Raw genomic sequence first — 17796 nt, 5'->3', positions numbered from 1 at the left:
TGAGGAAAAAGGCCTTGCCTCTTGTGCCTCAGATTGCAGGAAGGCCTCAAGCCCCATCTTTGCAATATATTTAAAGCAGAAACATGCCGCTTTAAACAGGCATGACATTCCCCAAAGAATCCTGGGAACTGTAGTTTGCTAAGGGTGCTGAGAGTTTTTAGGACTGTTATCATCGAGTGACAATTCCTAAAGTTTCCTGGCAAGAGGGATTGATTATTCAGCTACTCTGGGAATTGTGTAGGTGGGTTCAGGCATGACCGAAGACCATAACAGTAGCTGCTACTAGGACCTTGTTAGGCAGGTTATCACACATGTTTCTTTAATTGTATTTTAAGGCTAGTTCCTCATTAAAGTTGAGGAGTCACCTGTTAAGCTGTGTTAACTCATGAGTAGGTAATTTCACTGCCATAGAAGGCCTCAGTTTGGGGTTTTTGAAGTGAGTACCATTTATGCCTTCACTTACATTGAGGAAAGAAAATGTGCCACAGCTTTAGATTTCATCTTTGAAGGTAAGCATGTGAGGTGGTGTTTTTTTTTTGCTGTAATGTAATTTCATACAGTCCTGGGGGAAAAGAAAGTGCACCATCTTAGAATTCTGTGGTTTTACATATGAAGACATGATAACAACCCTCTGTTCTGTAGCAGGTCTTAAAATTAGGTAAATACAATCTCAGGTGAACAATGACGCATGGCATATTACACTGTGTTGTGATTTATTTAACAGAAATAAAGCCAAAATGGAAAAGCCATGTGTGAAAAATTAACACTAATTAGTTATGCCTTTTAAGGAACAAATGATTGCTATTATGTCCTGATATGTAAAACCACAGAATTCAAATAGGGTGCACTTTCTTTTTCCCATGACTGTATATTCTAATTTTGTATATTGCATTAATTCAAAATTACTACTCTGGTGTTTGTATTCAGATGCATGGTAGCACCTAACAGAAATCAACAGGCATCTTTAACTACAGTATATTATGCGTGGTGGTCTTGCATTATATATTCTACTTCATATAGTGGGTGAAGCTGTTTTCAAAGTTTATAGTATATTGGTGCTCTCCTGAATGAAGAGAAAATCTGCAAGAAAACTGAGACACCAAGGGGTCTCCAGTTGCTATTCATATGCAGTTTCAGTTGATTGAAAAAAAGTATGAAATGCATTTTAGTCCTGGAAAACTTGTCTTATAATTATCGGAGGATTGATTTGTTGTTTACTTGTATTGTATTGTTTGAATGATTTCAGTTTCTCGTCATTGGTGAATCTTATCGGTTAGCCTATCATATTTGCCTGTTCTTGTTTCTACTGTTTGCTGATAGATTTTTTAATTTGTTCCTGTGACTATATCTCTTTGTTGTTCATTTACATTTGGCTGCCCTACACTGGGCCCAGATTACTAATTTTTTATTTTAATTTCAAAAGCTGCTTATCCTCACAAGGTCTGCTATGAGAAAGATACACATTTATTTCCCTCAAAAAAAAAAAAAAAAAAAAAAATCTGGTCCTCTTAAAGTTACAATTCCCAGCAACCCTTAGCAAACTACGGTGCCCAGAATTATTTGAGGGGTGTGTGTGCTGTACTCAAATGTGCTTTAAAGGTATGGAGCGTCACAGCCTCGCAATATCTCTTTAAGGAGGCTAGAGTGGTTATTTCCTCTGTGTTATAGATGTCAGGTCTGGGAGGTAGCAGCAGCCTAGTTGGGATGAGATTTGAACTAGAGACTTGCAGCTCCTAGTCTTAATGTTTGAATTAAGGGAGGTGGAGGTTGCAGGAGGCTTCGTGATTTGGCTAAGATTGGAGAGATTGAGGCTGGTGAATTCCATTTCTAGTAAGCCTCTCCGTAACCATTTATTTTCCTTAACATTATGTGAGCACTGTTCTTTTTGAAAAAGCATTTTTAACACAAAATATTTTATTAAAGATAATATATAATAATTATGATAATCACATCATATATACAAGTAGTAATGAATAAAGAAATAAAGCACTATAAGACCAAATATTATCGAGCAAGAATTCAAGCCCTCTACTTTTCTAGGAACAATTTCTGCCAATTAAAGCAACAATAGTGGCATGATTGTTAGGTGTAAGAAGAAGTGAAGACCATGCTTCCCCAATGCATTAGCCAATGAAGGGGAGGGGGCAGGATTTTCTAGGCCCCCCTTGCTTTTTTGTTTCATTTGACTTTTCTTGCATAAACTGAGCCCTAGAAAGCAAGGGTTACTGAATACAGCCAGAAGCAGCACCTATGCAGGCTGTTAGCAGAAGCAATATTGTTGTAATTCCTGGATCCAGCAAGACTTAAGATCTAATGGAGGATTCAGTTGTTGGAATAGCCAGGCCAGCCTCTTGGTAAGCTAATGGCCCTCTAAGTATTAGTTGTTAGGGTAGCAAAGGAACACATGGGCATCTCTTGCCAGTGGATTCATTTCTGCTGCCATTCAGGCAAAATGGAGTGGTGGGGAGTGGGAGGGAGTGGAAGAGGAACATTCAACTGGTCTTCTGCTTGCTGGAGACCAGGTACACACTGGCAATGATAGTTGGTGCATCTGGGTGAATGGGGCACTGCTCCACCATCATCAGCCAGCACCCACCTGCCTGCCTTCTTACTAATATCCAGTGCAGGGGGTGGCATTGGTTGTGCCAGCTTCCTCTCGTTTATCTTGTAAAACTCAGCAGGGAAGAGGATGGAGGCAAAGCTAGAATTAGTTGGCTCTGCCTGTCATTTGCTCTGGTGCCACCTGCTGCTGGGCTCCCTCCCTTCCACCCTATCAGCCCTAACAGGTGCCAGCCACTACTGGAACACACAGACTTACCTACTGTGGTGGTAAATCTTGTTCCTCCTGTGCTCACAATAAAATAAAAATAAAAATTGTGGGAATACCAATGGTCATACTTTGGCTTCTTGCTCTGAATCTTCTTCCACATCTGGTGCAACCCTGAATATGTTTTGTTTTGGTATGCATGCATGTAAGCATTATAACCCATGAAAGGCCTACTACCTGCTCCTCAGATAATCTATTTTTTCACCTCCCCACCCCATGGTGTGTCCTGCTGGTGCTTTTTCAAAATTTAAAGTTGGTATCCTGTGCACACTTGGGACTAAGCCAAGAACCGATTTCGTTCTGTGGACCGCCCTGAGACATCCGGCTATAGGTCGGTATATAAATTCAATAGATAAATAAATAAACAAGCCACATTATCTAAGTGAAATTTATTTTCAGGTTGAGATGCATAAAAGTGGACTACAAGACATGTAAAATCTGCTCATGTGACCCCTTTATACGCTGCTATGAAATTTGTATGTGTGTGCTCAAGTGTATGATATAAAATCAGAGAAAAGAAAAGTGATTGATAAAATACTTCTGCAAGGAATTGTAAAAATTGATAAATGTTTTGCGAAACTGAGAGGGTGGAGGGAAAGTTGAAAATAGGTATCAGTATCTGCAGCAGATAAGTAATAATGAGTTAAACTGCCACTGACTGTGGAGGTTGGAAGTAGTTCTTTTGTCCACATAACTAGACACTCATTTAAAATATATTCACTCACCCACATTTGCTTATTCTGCATTTTCATAGAGGAGCAAGGCTGCAATCCTAACCCCACTTACCTAGAAACAAGTCCCATTGACCTCAATGAGACTTACTTCCAAGTAGCATGGTTAGGATTGCAGCCATGGTGTAGTGAATCAAGTGTTAGTCTTTGAGCGGAAAAGTCCTAGGTTCAAATCCCTGTTCAGACACAACGCTCACAGGATTGACCTAGGGCTAGTCACCTTCTGTCATCCTAAAACCTACCTCACATGATTGTTGTGGTTGTAGAAGAACCCCACATATGCTGACTTGAGGTCCTTGGATTAAGTCTGGGGTACAAATATGACAGAAAAGTAAACGTTTGCACATTCCTCTCTCTTTTTTGCAATATTTCATGAGCACGATGCAGTTAAAGCTAAGCATTTTGACGTCTCATTCATTCCTATAGGCAAGGCTTAATTATGTGCCTAATCCTTCCATTGAAATGAATAGGAATAACAGCACAATCCTATGCGTGTTTTCTCAGATGTTAACCCTCACTGTATTCAGTGGGACTTGCTCCCTAGTTCATCTGCTTACAGAGAAATCCTAACGATTTCTGCTCAGAAGTACCAATTAATTCAATGGGACTTACTTGAAGGTAAATGCACCAAAGACTGCAGCCCTAAAGTGCTTAACTTTGGCTAAAACAGTGTGTGTACACATATTTCAGTGAAGGTTGCCAAATATTGGCATTCACATACGGATGCTCTCAGTCTCTAATTAATGTGGTATATCTCTTTCTCCCCCCCCCCCCCGCACATGCACGCACGAACACACACAAGTGTATACTGATAAACACATTTAAGACGCTGTTGCCATTTACTTGTCTATCTCTGAGTTTTAAGACATTGACAAAAATGTGGCTAAGCTTTCATTAAATTCTGGACACTTGCTCCTTTTCCCTGTAACATAGAATTAGCTTTATAAGAAATTAGAATCAGTGTGGCTGGCATTGTAACATACCCTGATGATAAACTCTTCTTTCCTGCAGTTTGTCAGCCTGGGATCAGATGAGGAAGGAGGGAAGTGTGGTGGTTCATGGAGCCGATGGTACCCTGTCAAGACAGATGGCAAATATTAAAGGGCAAAAAAAGAGGCAAACTTATTTGCTGCTGCCAGTGCGTTCTCCGGCGAATCCTTCTTGGCAGGCATCATTGGAGCTCAGCCCTGGCTGTTTTTTCCTTCATTGCACCAGCAACTACTGGGGGTACAGCTGTCAAATCTTTCCCAGATGCTCTGCTATGACACGAAGGCCTGGTCATGTTCAGCCCTTTGTCCCGCGAGTTTTGTCTGTCATCCTCTTGGCTTCATCTCTGAGGAGCTTCCAGACTAAAAGACATGGGTAGGGAACGCAGCCTGAGAAGGGAAGAGAGGAGATGGATGCTGGAATCCAGCAGCCCGGAAAATCATCAGCAGGGAGTGGGGGCGGTGGTGGTATTAGTCCTCCTGCTCCTTCAAGAACCTTGCTCTGTTCTGCAGTGTGTTGGCTCCAGAGGCAGGCAGCAGCATCTTTCCACATAAAACATTAGCTGATAGGTTGCAAGCAGCTCGGACTTATTTAGCGGATGGGTTGCAAGCAGCTTGGACTGCTCCCCGTTAAACGCGCACACACCACACACACACACACACACACACACACACTCTCACACACTGGTAATCTCATCACTAGCTCTGTGTGTGTGTGTGAGAGAGAGAGAGAGAGAAAGGGAAGGGGGAGGGCTTTGTTTCCATTGGCTGCTCCTTGCCTTCCCACCCACATCTCTTCCACATCACCTTGGTGTCTCCCTAAATAAAACCAGCCCTCCTTATCGCAGCGAGGAAATCAAGCGGTAGAGTTGCAATGGATTTTAAATAAACATTTTACCCCCCCCCCTCCCTACACACACTGTCCCTGCCAGGCTGCTGGGGAGAGCACGCAGCAAGCACCTTCCCCACTGCCACCCAAACACTCACATGCAGCTGCCCTGCTTGCTGGCTGCTTCTGTTGCCTCTTTCACCCCATGAGGGAAAGCTGGAGCGCACGAGAAACTGGCTGCAGTCAGAGGAGGGAAGTGGCACCTTCATGACCAATCCTTTCTCCATGGATTTAAAGGAGAGCACCAGCGAGGGAAGCCTGGGGAGCCTCCAGCCCTCCAGCCTCCAGATCTTTGCCAACACCTCAACCCTCCATGGAATCCGCCACATCTTTGTCTATGGACCTATGACTGTGCGGCGGGCCCTGTGGGCTCTGGTGTTTGTGGCTTCCCTGGGCCTCCTTCTGGTGGAGAGCTCTGAGCGGCTGGTCTACTACTTCTCCTACCAGCATGTCACCAGAGTGGATGAGGTCGTTGCCCACAGCCTGGTCTTCCCAGCTGTCACCATCTGCAACCTCAACGGGTTCCGCTTCTCCCGCCTCACTACCAATGACCTGTACCATGCTGGTGACCTATTGGCCTTGTTGGACGTCAACCTCCAGGTCCTTCACCCTCATCTCGCTGACCCAGCAGTCTTGTCCATCCTGCGAGAGAAGGCCAACTTCCAACATCACCGAGCCAAAGTCTTCAGCATGAGTGAGTTCATGGGGCGTGTGGGCCATGACATGAAGGAGATGTTGTTATACTGCAAGTTCCGGGGGCAGGAGTGCGGCGAGAAGAACTTCACAACTGTGAGTACAAACAAGAGTTTTGCCTTCCTTTTGGCATTGGTGGTAACAATGGGGACAACCCAAGAAGTGAAAATTGGGTATCTCTGTGGGAGACCCTGGCTGATATATTTTGGTGACCCAGCTGTTTTGAACTGAAGCAGGTTTGTCTGCTATTCTTGTGGCCAATGGGCTTTTCAGGTTGTGAAGAGTGTAAGGCTTAAGGATGTAAGGCCTGTTAATGTTTCTACTTTCTCTAGTGCAGGGTTGGGGGACCTGTGGCCCTCCAAATGTTTATGGACTGCAACTCCCATTATCCCTGACCTTTGACCATGCTTGCTGGACCTGATGGAAATGGGAGTCCATCAAACCTTTGGAGGGCCACATCCCTGCTCTAGGGGTTGGTTGTTGCAGTTCCTGGAAGTACGGGACAGGAAGGGTGGGGAGAAGGATTGCATTCATGGCTTAATGGGGGATGTAGAGATCAGTGGCCAATGGATGGTGCTTGGCAGCAAATGAGTGTTGAAATGATATTGTGCATTCTTGCTGATAATGGTTCAGATCAAGGTACAAAACTGTATTGGACAGAATCAGCCTGTTGGTCCATCTAATCTAAATGCTCTCTATGCTGGTAGCAGTCATCCAAGATTTCATGTTCCAGTATGAATGGGAACATGTGGTCCTCCAGATGCTGTTGGATTCCAGCTCCTATAATCACTGGCCTTAGTGGTTGAGACTTATGGGAGCTGGGATACAGCAATGGCTGGAGGGCCACAAGTTCCACATCACTGGTCTTTCTCAGCTCTCCTGCATGGGATGCTTCTGCTGGAGAAACTGAGGATTGACCCAAGTATGTGTCCCACCACTGAGCTGCTCCTGGCCCTAGGGGAAACAGAGAGATCTATGGCTGATGGGTGGCAAGGGGCGCAATGAGATAAGGAAGACTGTCACTTTCTGGTGGTTCTGGCCTGTTGCAACTTTTCTTCTGTGGCTGTTGTGTGGTGGACAATAGGATTGCCTGATTTCCCCCCGGAACCATTTACACATGCATTTTTCTCATTTGATGACTGTGGCTTGTGTATATGTGCATGCATGAGTCACAGCAGATAGAAGATTCATGTTCCCATGTATCTCATCCAACACAGTGCTTTTCAGTGGAGTTGGTTCACACGTTCCCATGCCGAGCCATTGGGTACAGTGTCATCAAGGGAACAACATGCATGTGTGAACCAGTTTTTTTGACCCTGCTTGTATGCTTTGAACAGCAACTGGAAACATAGACATTAATCTCAGTGAAGCTTTTCCCAGCTTGGAAAAGAGAGTGGTGTGAATTGACTTACTTTATTGTGTTTTTGTTACTAGTTGCCATTAAAGACACTGGAGCCAGGCCAGAAAGATAAGATGACAACATCAAGGCATAGAAGTGGGTGGGAGTTTGAACGTGTGTAGCATAATATCCTCCTGTATGCTACTGTTCAGCAAACTTCTTGTCCTCTAGGGTGACTGCTTCACCCCCAACCTGCTTCTCTGTCTTCAACAGCAGCAGCCCAAGGTGGGGAAATGGAGCAATGGTGGGGTGGGATATGCTTCACCCACTTCCTTTCTCTTTCTCAAACTGTTATGAACCCCCTAGCCCACCTTCAGGAGTAGGGCTAGGGAAAAAAACGTAAATTGGTATGTTTATTTACATACCAAACTTTTCTTCTCCTGGTTGGGACCTGGATGAGGGCTCACATGGAAAGAAACTAGTTTCCTCTGAGGGAAGTTGCAGGTTAGAGTGTTGCACTCAAGTGGGTGCTGGTGGGTTGCAACGAGGCTAGGGATTGGGGCATCAATTAATTACAATTCATGTCACTTTCAAAAATGCGTACACACCTGCATATTACTTACCCCAAAGAATCCTGGGATCTGTAATTTGTTAAGGGTGCTGGGAATTATAGGTTGCTGAGAGGTGTGAGTTACACTTCCCAGGATTTTTTTTGGGGGGGGGTGAGTCATGGGCCTTTAAATGTATAGTGAACACAGCCATAAGCACTTCGTGTACATTATATTGTTTAGAATCCTTGCAACAATCCTGTATGGTAGGTCAGTTTTATGATCCCCATGGGTAACCATGCATTATCAGGCAAAAGCATTTTGCTGTTGGAGGTTGACTCCAAATGCCCATCTCCCCCGCATGGGCAGTATTTTACAAAGTCTTGTTGTACTGTTCAGACACAGTTCCTGCCTTCCTTTTTCTCTACTCACCCACCCCACCAAGCCACCTGAAGCAAGTCTCTTCATGCTTCTGTGTGGCAGGGCCATCCCTTTGCTTGTTTCTCAAACTTGGGTCCCCAGCTTTTGTTGGACAACAACTGCCATCATCCCTAGCTAGCTGGATGATGGGAATTGTAGTCCAACAACAGCTAGGGACCTATGCTTGAGAAACATTGGAAGGTCATGTAGTACAATAATGACAGAAGGGAGATTCACACTGGAAACCTCTTGGTCTCTAACTCAGACTTTTAGCTTCTGCACCACACCAGCTCTCAATTGTTATTGATGTTTGGGGTGGTGGTGGTATGTACGTGTACATACACACACACACACACACACACACAGATTCTTTTCATAGAAAAAGAATGTTAAACTTTCCTGATGCCTGGGAATGCTAAACCACAGATATTGGATGCGTGCTTGGAGCAAACTCCCAGGATTGAAAGTTTGGTCTGATTGACAGGAACTCACTGAAGGAAACCACTCTAAACCTGATGAAAGAATTTGTGAGAACCTTGATTGTCATCAAGAAAGGGGGAAGGGTTCATCATTCATGATGCTCCAATAGAATTCACACATTCTGTAGCATTCCTACCCCCCACCTCCAAAGCAGGAGCTTTTAAATTTGTGGAGTAGCTGTGTAGGGGTGTGTGTGTATTTGGGAGAATTAGCATACACAGCATTTTCCCTTTAAGAAACGGTTGTGGCAAATTTCCAAGAAGCTTTCTGGATCAGTGTGTGTTTCTGTGTTAGGGTTATCTTGTAAATAGTGAGGTGCCTGCTTGCCTCTGGTGAGTACAAAACACCAGTAGGCAGGGAAGCTGGCTGGGGCTGATGGGAGTTGTAGTCCAAAGCATCTAGAGGACATCAGGTTGGGGAAGCCTGCTTTAGAGAGAGAGAGAGAGAGAGCGCGCGCCTGTGGTTCAGTAGTTGAGCACATGTTTTGCATGCAGAAAATCCCAGGTTCAATCCTCAGCGTCGCCAATTAAAAGGATCTTATGCAGCAGGGCTGAGGTCTGAGAAAACAACTGCCATTCGGTGTAGACAATGCTGTTAGATGCACCAATGATCTGACTTAATAATAAGGTAGCTTTGTAGAAGTTTTCTTTCCCCCTGCTATCAATGATTACGTGTGCAGGCAGTGTAGCTCTCAAATATCTGTAGGCTAGTGACTTTTGTTGGCCTATATGTGAGACTGCATTAGGTAGGTTCTGGGGTTGAGGGCAGGTTCAGAGACCAAGACTACTTGAACAGCCCTGCTAGTGATGAAAATAGGCCCCTGCCCCCAAAGAGTTTGCAATCTAACTTTGGATATTGGGAGATACAGTAAGTGGGGGTGGAGAGGCCAGCATAACAGAGGAATTGTACAGCACATGCTCAAGCATTATACATATACTAGGAGGAAGAGGCTGCTAACCAGCAGATCCACAGGTGCTGTTTAGAACTACCGTACTTGATTGCATCTCACTACTTTTCCAGTCTTGGATTGCTTCTTGCAGTGAATCTAAGTCTTACTCCTTAAACTTAGCTTGCTTTCTGTCTGTCTGATCCTGCTTCTCCTGCCCCTAATCCATTGTTGCTTTCCATATTATAGGGCTGCTTTCCCTAACACAAGTGCATGCCTGTGCCTCTCTGGGTTTTAGTGGAGGTAAATGAGATCTTGCCTCCTGGAAAGAGAAGGGGTAGGTGTTTGTGTGTAGGTGTGAACAAATAGTGAAAGGAGGGTAGGCACAAAGCAACCTCTTCAAATATGCATGTGAAAAACACCAGCATTTTTATTCATGACCCCCAACAGCTGTCCACATTCATGCTGATCTTGAACATGACAGGGTGTTGAAAGGGTGTTGGAAGCACAAATTTTGCTTCAGCTGTAGCATCTTAAAACAAAGAGCTTCTGAGAGGTGTGCCTGAGTGTGAATACCCCTCTAGAGAGTGAACCAAAAGTAGCACACACAAAACCAACTTGGTGGAAAGCAGAATGAAAATTTATCATGTTCCCTTGAAGTATGTATACTCAACCTTTGACAACTTAACTCCGATTCTGCCCCCTCCCCATATCAGCTCAAACAAACCAAGGTAAATTGATGTAAATCAAGGTGATGGTTTTATGTCTCAGGTTTGAATTGTCGTTTTATATCACCAAGCAGAAAGGCCAGTTTAAACCATAGGTTTCAGTCTGGTCTCCAAACTTTATATCTCATGGATTTCCAGAACAAGCATGCATACTAATTGGCTGCTGTAACATATGGACAGGATGCAATGCGATTGCCTGGGAATCAACATTTGCAAGGCTATCCTACGAAAGCTAAATTGCAGGGTGTGTATGTCTGTATGTGGGAGGGATTGTTTTGAACTGACAGGATAGGGGCAGGAGCTGGGCCTTGGAGGGGAGGAAAATGTTGAGGTTGGTGTGGTGAATGCTCTGCTCTACTTTTCATGGCTGCACATGGCCTGGGAGCCCTCTTGGAAAGAAACAGAAATTGTGACTGTCCTTCCACTCAAGTGTGCTCTATACCCAATTGATTTTGAGTGGGTGGGTGAGGTTTCTTCTGCAATCTCTCAGTCTCTGCGCCAGGAAACTCTCCCATTGAGGTGCTGAGCGTGTTTACAAAGAGCTGCAATGGAACTGGTTTAGGAGAGGCACTTATGTGCACGGCCCTTTTGCCGTTCAATGTGCTGCCGCCCACCATAGCTTTCTGTGCAAATTGGTGTTAATTTGCTGTGGAAGCAACAACAAAAACAGATGGGAAGCTGCCTTAATAAGCCATCTCAATAAGACTCAACTAATCAGCGAGAGGTTATTTCAGAATAATGGCCTTGCTGGATCAGACTGAGTCCAGCATTCTGCTTCCAATAGCAACTGCTAAATGCTTCTGGATACCTGTAAGAAGGGACCTGAAGGTGACGGCTCACCCTGTTTTTCTGCTCATAGCACCTGGTACTTGGAGATATATTGACTCTGAACATGGAAGTTCAGTTTAACTGCCATTTCCTCTATTTCCTGAATTCCCAGGCAAGTGCTGGTCCTTCCACAGCCAGAACAGTACCAATCCATGCATGTCAATAGGTTTGGGTTGAGGGAACCTTGATAGAAGTACAAAAAAACCTTTACAGGGGAAATCTTAAATGGGAGGTGGGGAGAAATCCAAAATAACCCAATAACAGTGGGCAAGTAATTCTCATTGACAGTTGGGGGAACGGGAACTAGAAAACAGAGACAGAAACAGGGTGGGTCGAATGGAGAATACTGGAAAAGAACATGGCTAGCTGGCTGGAACCCTGAAGAGGAGCATGCCACACTTCAGCAAAATTGTGTTGCAGGTCACTGTTGTACTGGCTATTAACCATTGATGGCCCCACATCCCTTCAAAGGTGGGCAAACCTCAAAATTGGGGACCAAATGCGGTCCTCTACACTCTTTATCTGGACTTCAAGACCCTTCCCTTCCCCTGCTTCCAGTCCAAACCTTTCCTGGAGCCCTGCTCTGAATTGTCCACAAGGAGCTTTTGCCTGCCTGCAAATATGATAACATCTCTTAAAAGCGTCTACTGCACCCTGTTCTTCTGCTTTAATGGCTCCCCCATAATATGTAGCCCATGTGATGTAGTGGTTAGAGTGCTGGACTAGGACTTGGAAGACCAGGGTTCAAATCCCTACACAGCCATGAAGCCCACTGGGTGACCAGTCACTGTGACTCAGCCTAACCCGTCTCACAGGGTGGTTGTGGGAATAAAATGGGCGAAGAGTGTGCACCACCTAGAGCTCTTTGGACAAAAGGTGGAATATAAATATACTACCAATAAATAAACAATAAGTGAACTATAGGGGGTTAGGAGCTTAGGCCACAACCAGGCCCTTACTGTGTGACTTCCTCATACTGGTGTCACTATCAGACAGCTTGCCTGTATTTCTCTGCCGACAGCCGGTGTGAGTAGACCTAGAATGGGGAGATGTGGTAGTTAAAGGAAGCCTCTCCCAGGCAGGACTATTGCTCAGAGCTGAGAAATTTGGAATAAGAGAAGAGTGGATGAGATGGACCATGCTGAGCCACAGCCTATTGGGGTCTGGTCATGCTTTGCATTGCAGTTGTGCTGTTTGTAGGCCATCAAACTGAGTCACTGTCTCCCCTCCCCCCCATGCCTTGGGATATATTAGAAGGCCAAAGAAAATCCTAAATGTGAACTCCTAAGATTGCCAACAGATTAGGGTGGGGAAATGAATAGACCTGCTCCTGTGCATTTAATGGTAACTTGATCTTCCAAAAAATCACCCGGTAAAGCTTTTCACAGTATAGAGATGAGCATCTGTCACCTGGTAATTCTTGCTTATTAAGTTCCTGTTAAAACACAGGAGCTTAAAAAACGTTGGCAACCCAAATTGCAGATACTGTACATTCTTTTTTTTTAAGGGTGATCACAAAATCAAAGCACCCATGATTCTTTGTGAGCAGGTAGAGATGCAGTGCCTCAAAGAGTTTGTCCAGTTCTTGAAGGGGGAAGGAAGTGTCCTGTGACGTTCAAATGAAGCCTTTCATAGTGTCTGCTAGAAGAGCTTACATGAAAATCGGTACCCTAAGTGGCTATTAACTAACGGCGAATGCTGATGGAGCGTTTGTGCCATTCCCGCGAATAACAAATGAATTTGTGTCCCGTCAAAACAATGAGGATGAATTGCAACTGAATAAACATGAGCATGCTTTACAATTTGCCATTCTTCCCAGCTGACTCACGTTGTGGTTTTCCTGCAATTTTGCACAGAGGCCATGCAAAGAAAGCCACCAAGAGCACAGTGCATCTCAGGACATCATCCTGCACTAACCATATTTGGGATTAAATGAATGATGGTTTGCACTTACAGTAGGGCTTGTGCAGGAGAACATCCTGCTGGCTTGTGTTTCCCAGTGTCCATTGGATATAAGTGAGTATGGGTCAGGCTTCCTCAACCTTGGCCCGCCAGATGCTTTGAGACTACAATTCCCATCATCCCTGACCACTGGTGCTGCTAGCTAGGGATCATGGGAGTTGGTATAGGTGGACTGGGGACAGTTTTGCCCTCCAATGCATATAAAAAACAACACTCATATCTACTTAATGGGCACAGTAAATCCTAAACATGCTTATTATGAAGTAAGTCTTGTGCAAGCAACAACACACTCAAAGCCTAGTGACTTTATTTAATTTAATTGTTTTTATTTATTTTATTTTATTATTTAATTTACTGGCTTAACTTAGGGTTGCTTCCAGGCTGTCGCTGTTTTGGGGTGGGATTCAGTTATATCCTGGAAAATACAGGTCTTGCAATTAAAGCTGATTTGGAACCCTTGTGCAACAAACCTGCTTCCCTAAAAAAAATCAGGCTTTTTTTGATAAGGGAAGTGAGGAGGGAAAGCACTGGAAAGTGTGAGATAACACTTGCTGGAAAGTGTGAGATAACAAGGGCAAATCAGAATGAATGCTCATTCAATATCAGGTTGTCAAACCTCTCAGCAATCAAATCAGGGTCAATTAACAGGTTGTCTGGAAGAGCAACCTATTTATTTAATTTATATCACACTCTTCTTCTATGATGGGGCTCAGGGCAACATACATTGGGTCCCTGATGTTGATCAGTCCTGCTGCCTGATGTGCCTTCAAGGCCATGAATCTTATTTCTTCCACACTCCAAAGAGAAACATATCCTTTGAATGAGCCCCTCTCATTAGGATGTACTCTAGAGCTAAATTTTGCCTCAACTATAAAATAAGGTATTAAAGGACAAATTAGATATGTTAATAATGTGATAGGCACGTGTCTTTGTTTCCTCTTTTTGGTAAATAGCAACCTTGGGTGGGTGGGGATGCTGTTGATCCTGATTACTGTCCACCATGCTTCTGTTTGCTCCAGGGAGGAACTCAGTGTGGTGTATTGGTTAGCGTGTCAGATTAGGACCTGGGAGACTAGGGTTTGAATCCCCACAACCATGGAGCTCACTGGGTCTTGCCAATGGTTTTCAGCCTAGCCTACCTCACAATGGGAGGATAAAATGAGGAAGGGAAAACCATGTACAGTGTACACTGCAAATGGCACACACATGCGTGACCATGCGTGCTTTAAACGCGTGCATAATGAAAGTTGCCTGTATAAGAGCTTCAGCAATTGTGGTTTGGAGTTAGCTTGTTTGGACCTAATCATAGTTCAGATTAACCACAGTTCCCAGTCCAGGTGGCGTGATGTCCTAAACCTTTTCTTGTGGACTGGAGCTGTCTTCAAAAGAAGCTCCTGGAGGTCAAACCTGGCACTGGGTTGAGAAAGTGTGTGTAGTTTATCTGCTGAGAGGAAGACAAGGTTGCTGCCTGTGAATCTATTCTGGGTCAATCCTGATTGCCGAAGTTGGCTTGGGAGTGAAGCTGGGCTTTATGAATATTTGATGGACTCTATTCCTGGCAGCAGCAGCAGCATGTCCTTGAAGGTGTCGAACAGAAAGGCAGGTGCCTTTTGCGTGTGAGCTCCTAGGTAAGGATTGCCCTCCTCTTGTGGGAGACACGTCCGACCCAGAAAGCCTGTCGTGGGGACAAACCCATTGGTGTTTGGGTTTTTCTAAGGTTGATTTGCATTGACCCTTGAGACTTTCATCCAATATAGGTAGCAGAGTTACAACTCCCAGCAACTTTTAGCAAACCACAGTGCCTGGAATTCTTTGAAGGAAAAATGAACTTTGAAGATGCTTTAAAGGTATGGCGTGTACACAGCCTCATATAACATAGCCTTGCATATTGTTTTTTCTTTCCCATTCAGGATCTGATGGATCATACATTTATATGGTGTCAGAAAATAGCCTACTGCCACCACCCCTGTTCAGATTAGTGACTTCGAATCTGTTTAGTGACGAGTGTCCTCTGTGGCTAGGCTTCCTAGCTGGTGACACTGGGGACTGTTTGCTTTGCAGACTCTCTCTGTGGGCAGCACACTTTCCTTTCATCTGGCATGGATTGATTTGCGGGGGCTGTGTCAGTCCCGTCTCCTGTCAAGCTGAAGTAAGGACCAGATAAAGGTCACCTCCACACCATACATTTTAAGTTTGGAGCTGCGCTATAACTCAGCTCTTAGAAGCTAGATCTGCTGCAGCTCCTCCCATCAAGAATAGGGATGAGGAAGAAATTCATTCAGTTGACATTTTAATGCAAACCTACCTAATTCACATTTCCTGAACCAATCAGCTAGGGCTGAGGAGCCTTTTCCAGCCTGAAGGCCACATTCCCTTCTGGGGGCCACATGCCAGTGATGATTGGGGCCAGGAGCAAAAAGTGTGCGGAAACAGGGCAAACTGAACTTAAGGTTGGGAAAATGAGAAATTGAGAAACAGAAACTGATGGGTTTGTCCATCCTTAGGGAGGAGGAGTCGCACTTCTATTTCCTACATAAGCAGCCTCAGTTCCTGCCAGTCCTTTTTTTTAGTGGGGTAAAAACAAAGCCTTCTTTGTTTTTAGCATGTTCAGGTAGATACTAAATGATTGTGATCCATGCCCTGACCACGTAGTCTTGAGGAAGTGAATACTTAGTAGTGAAGAAAAAAGTCCAAGGTATAAGCAGGATTATTTGCGATCAGCGATGGGGACATTGATTGTAAAGTAATTGCAATGTGGTTTGGAAGATGAGTACTTTGTGCCTGGAGAGTATTGGACTACTGTATTCTCGTAGTTCTGTATATTGGATCAAATATGTTAAATAAAAAGTACTTTTCTGTGACACAATTTCAAAGCAAACGTTTCAATTGAGATTTAGACATGTCAGATCAGACCAGGTTGAGGTGGGTGAGGAAGAGATTTTGATGAATGTGACAAGATTCTCAGCAAACGTCAATGGTCTCCTTTTAGAGATATTGCAGACTAAGTTGCAAAAAAGTGGGAGAAAAAGAAAAGTGTATTTTAAGACTGTTTGTTGTGTTATATATATATATATATATATATATATATATACTTCATAGTAACTATAGCAATGAAGTCAAGCAGTCGCCCTTTCCTTTTAAGTGAAGAGATCTGTGCCTTTCCAGATATCAAGCACATGTAACAATAGCCACTCACTGTGTAGAACCGATAACATGGCTTGGAGTATAGGTTCTTCTAAGGAATAAATAAGCACATGGACTGAAACAAGGGGTGGAATGATGGATTTAAGATCTTTTTGCTCTTTGGTGAATTAAAGTGTTACTGTGGAGCTGCATGAAATGCAGTGCGGAAATTTTAAGGCCTTAGGGTGTTATTTAGCTAACCCCTAGCACACAAAAACAGGAGTATCCATCCACATAACAGCTTATGGAGACCAGAGTGTACCTCAAACAGGGAGAGCAGGTACAGTCTGCAAAGTAAGTGACTCTGGCAAGTGAGCCCAGCTACATGCTACAGGAGAAAGGTGGCATCACCAGCTATGATATATAGTCATGGGGAAAATTACAGCTGTTGTCTATATCATGATATGCTATTGCCCATCCTTGAGCATGACATCAAATTAAGCACTGGAACGTAACAGATCCAAACCAGCAAACTGGTCTCTAACTGCTAGATTTATTTGAAAATACTTTGGGATTTCATCTTTTGCTGTATTAGAGGGCAGGACTGCAGATCTGCTGCAGTGCATTTAAATGCAGGCTGCAGATAATGCCAGCTATGGCGTCAGGCAGGCGGGAGCCCTCCTCAAGGGACGCTTTCTAGCAGGTCCAGAGGATCTTTTCCTTGTCTTATGAACTAGTTCAGCTATTTATCAGGTAGATTTGCTCCAGGTTGTCAGAGACTCATTGTGCCTATATGCTTGTTCTGTACTCCTGCAGCCCAAAACAATCTGTAGCATTTGGGGCTATTTGATAAATAATGCACTGAGAGCATTTGCCACATGCATGCTGATGTTCAGTGTGAAACTCATTAGATGTGAAACTCAGAAAAATGTTGATAAGAGACACATAAGTGGACATAGGGAAGGGGGCTGAATGCAATCAGGGCTCCTTGGTGCATGTCTAGTGCATGTCCCTCTGTGTGTGTCTGCAAACATTTCTAAGTCACACTTTATGGTGTTTGCAGCTTCTGACGCCAGTGTACAATCAAAGGTGCATACAGAGCTGCCACTTTGGTATTAAGGAGCAGGGCTTTCAGAGGACACTCAGGTTTTTTGATGTATGTACTGTTCTCACTATATGTGTGTCTGCTGAACAAAAACCAGGGTGTGTATGTGCTATGGTACAATGACTCTGTATCCACAGCCTGCATGCTGTTGTTGTTGTTTTTTTGTCTTTTTAATGTGGAGGAATACTGGGCTTTATGAAGCCAACATGTGCAGACTTAGAGGGGTGGGGGAGAGAAATCTGGCTCACAAG

The 17796-nt window shown here is 44.2% G+C and overlaps 1 protein-coding gene across 5 annotated transcripts in view; it reads left to right on the top strand.

Moving 5' to 3' along the window:
* Nucleotides 1-17796, top strand: part of LOC309328060 (acid-sensing ion channel 2) — a 376555-nt gene continuing 358759 nt past the window's right edge. For 2 of the 5 annotated variants that reach the window (XR_014150696.1, XR_014150697.1), the window contains exons 1-2: nt 1-509; nt 4570-6222. Coding sequence is in view for 3 of the 5 variants with exons in the window: in XM_081837936.1 (XP_081694062.1) it covers nt 5641-6222 (582 nt within the window). In the remaining 2 variants the exon portion in view is untranslated. Of the gene's footprint in view, nt 510-3249; nt 6223-17796 lie in introns of those variants that run through there. The other 3 variants (XM_081837936.1, XM_081837938.1, XM_081837937.1) reach the window with 3 other exon arrangements.

Source organism: Podarcis erhardii (assembly GCF_964252035.2).
Source record: "Podarcis erhardii genome assembly, chromosome: 13".
In the NCBI taxonomy this organism is placed as follows: domain Eukaryota; kingdom Metazoa; phylum Chordata; class Lepidosauria; order Squamata; family Lacertidae; genus Podarcis; species Podarcis erhardii.
Note: the sequence above shows the minus strand (reverse complement) of the source record. Positions and strands in the feature narration are given on the sequence as shown.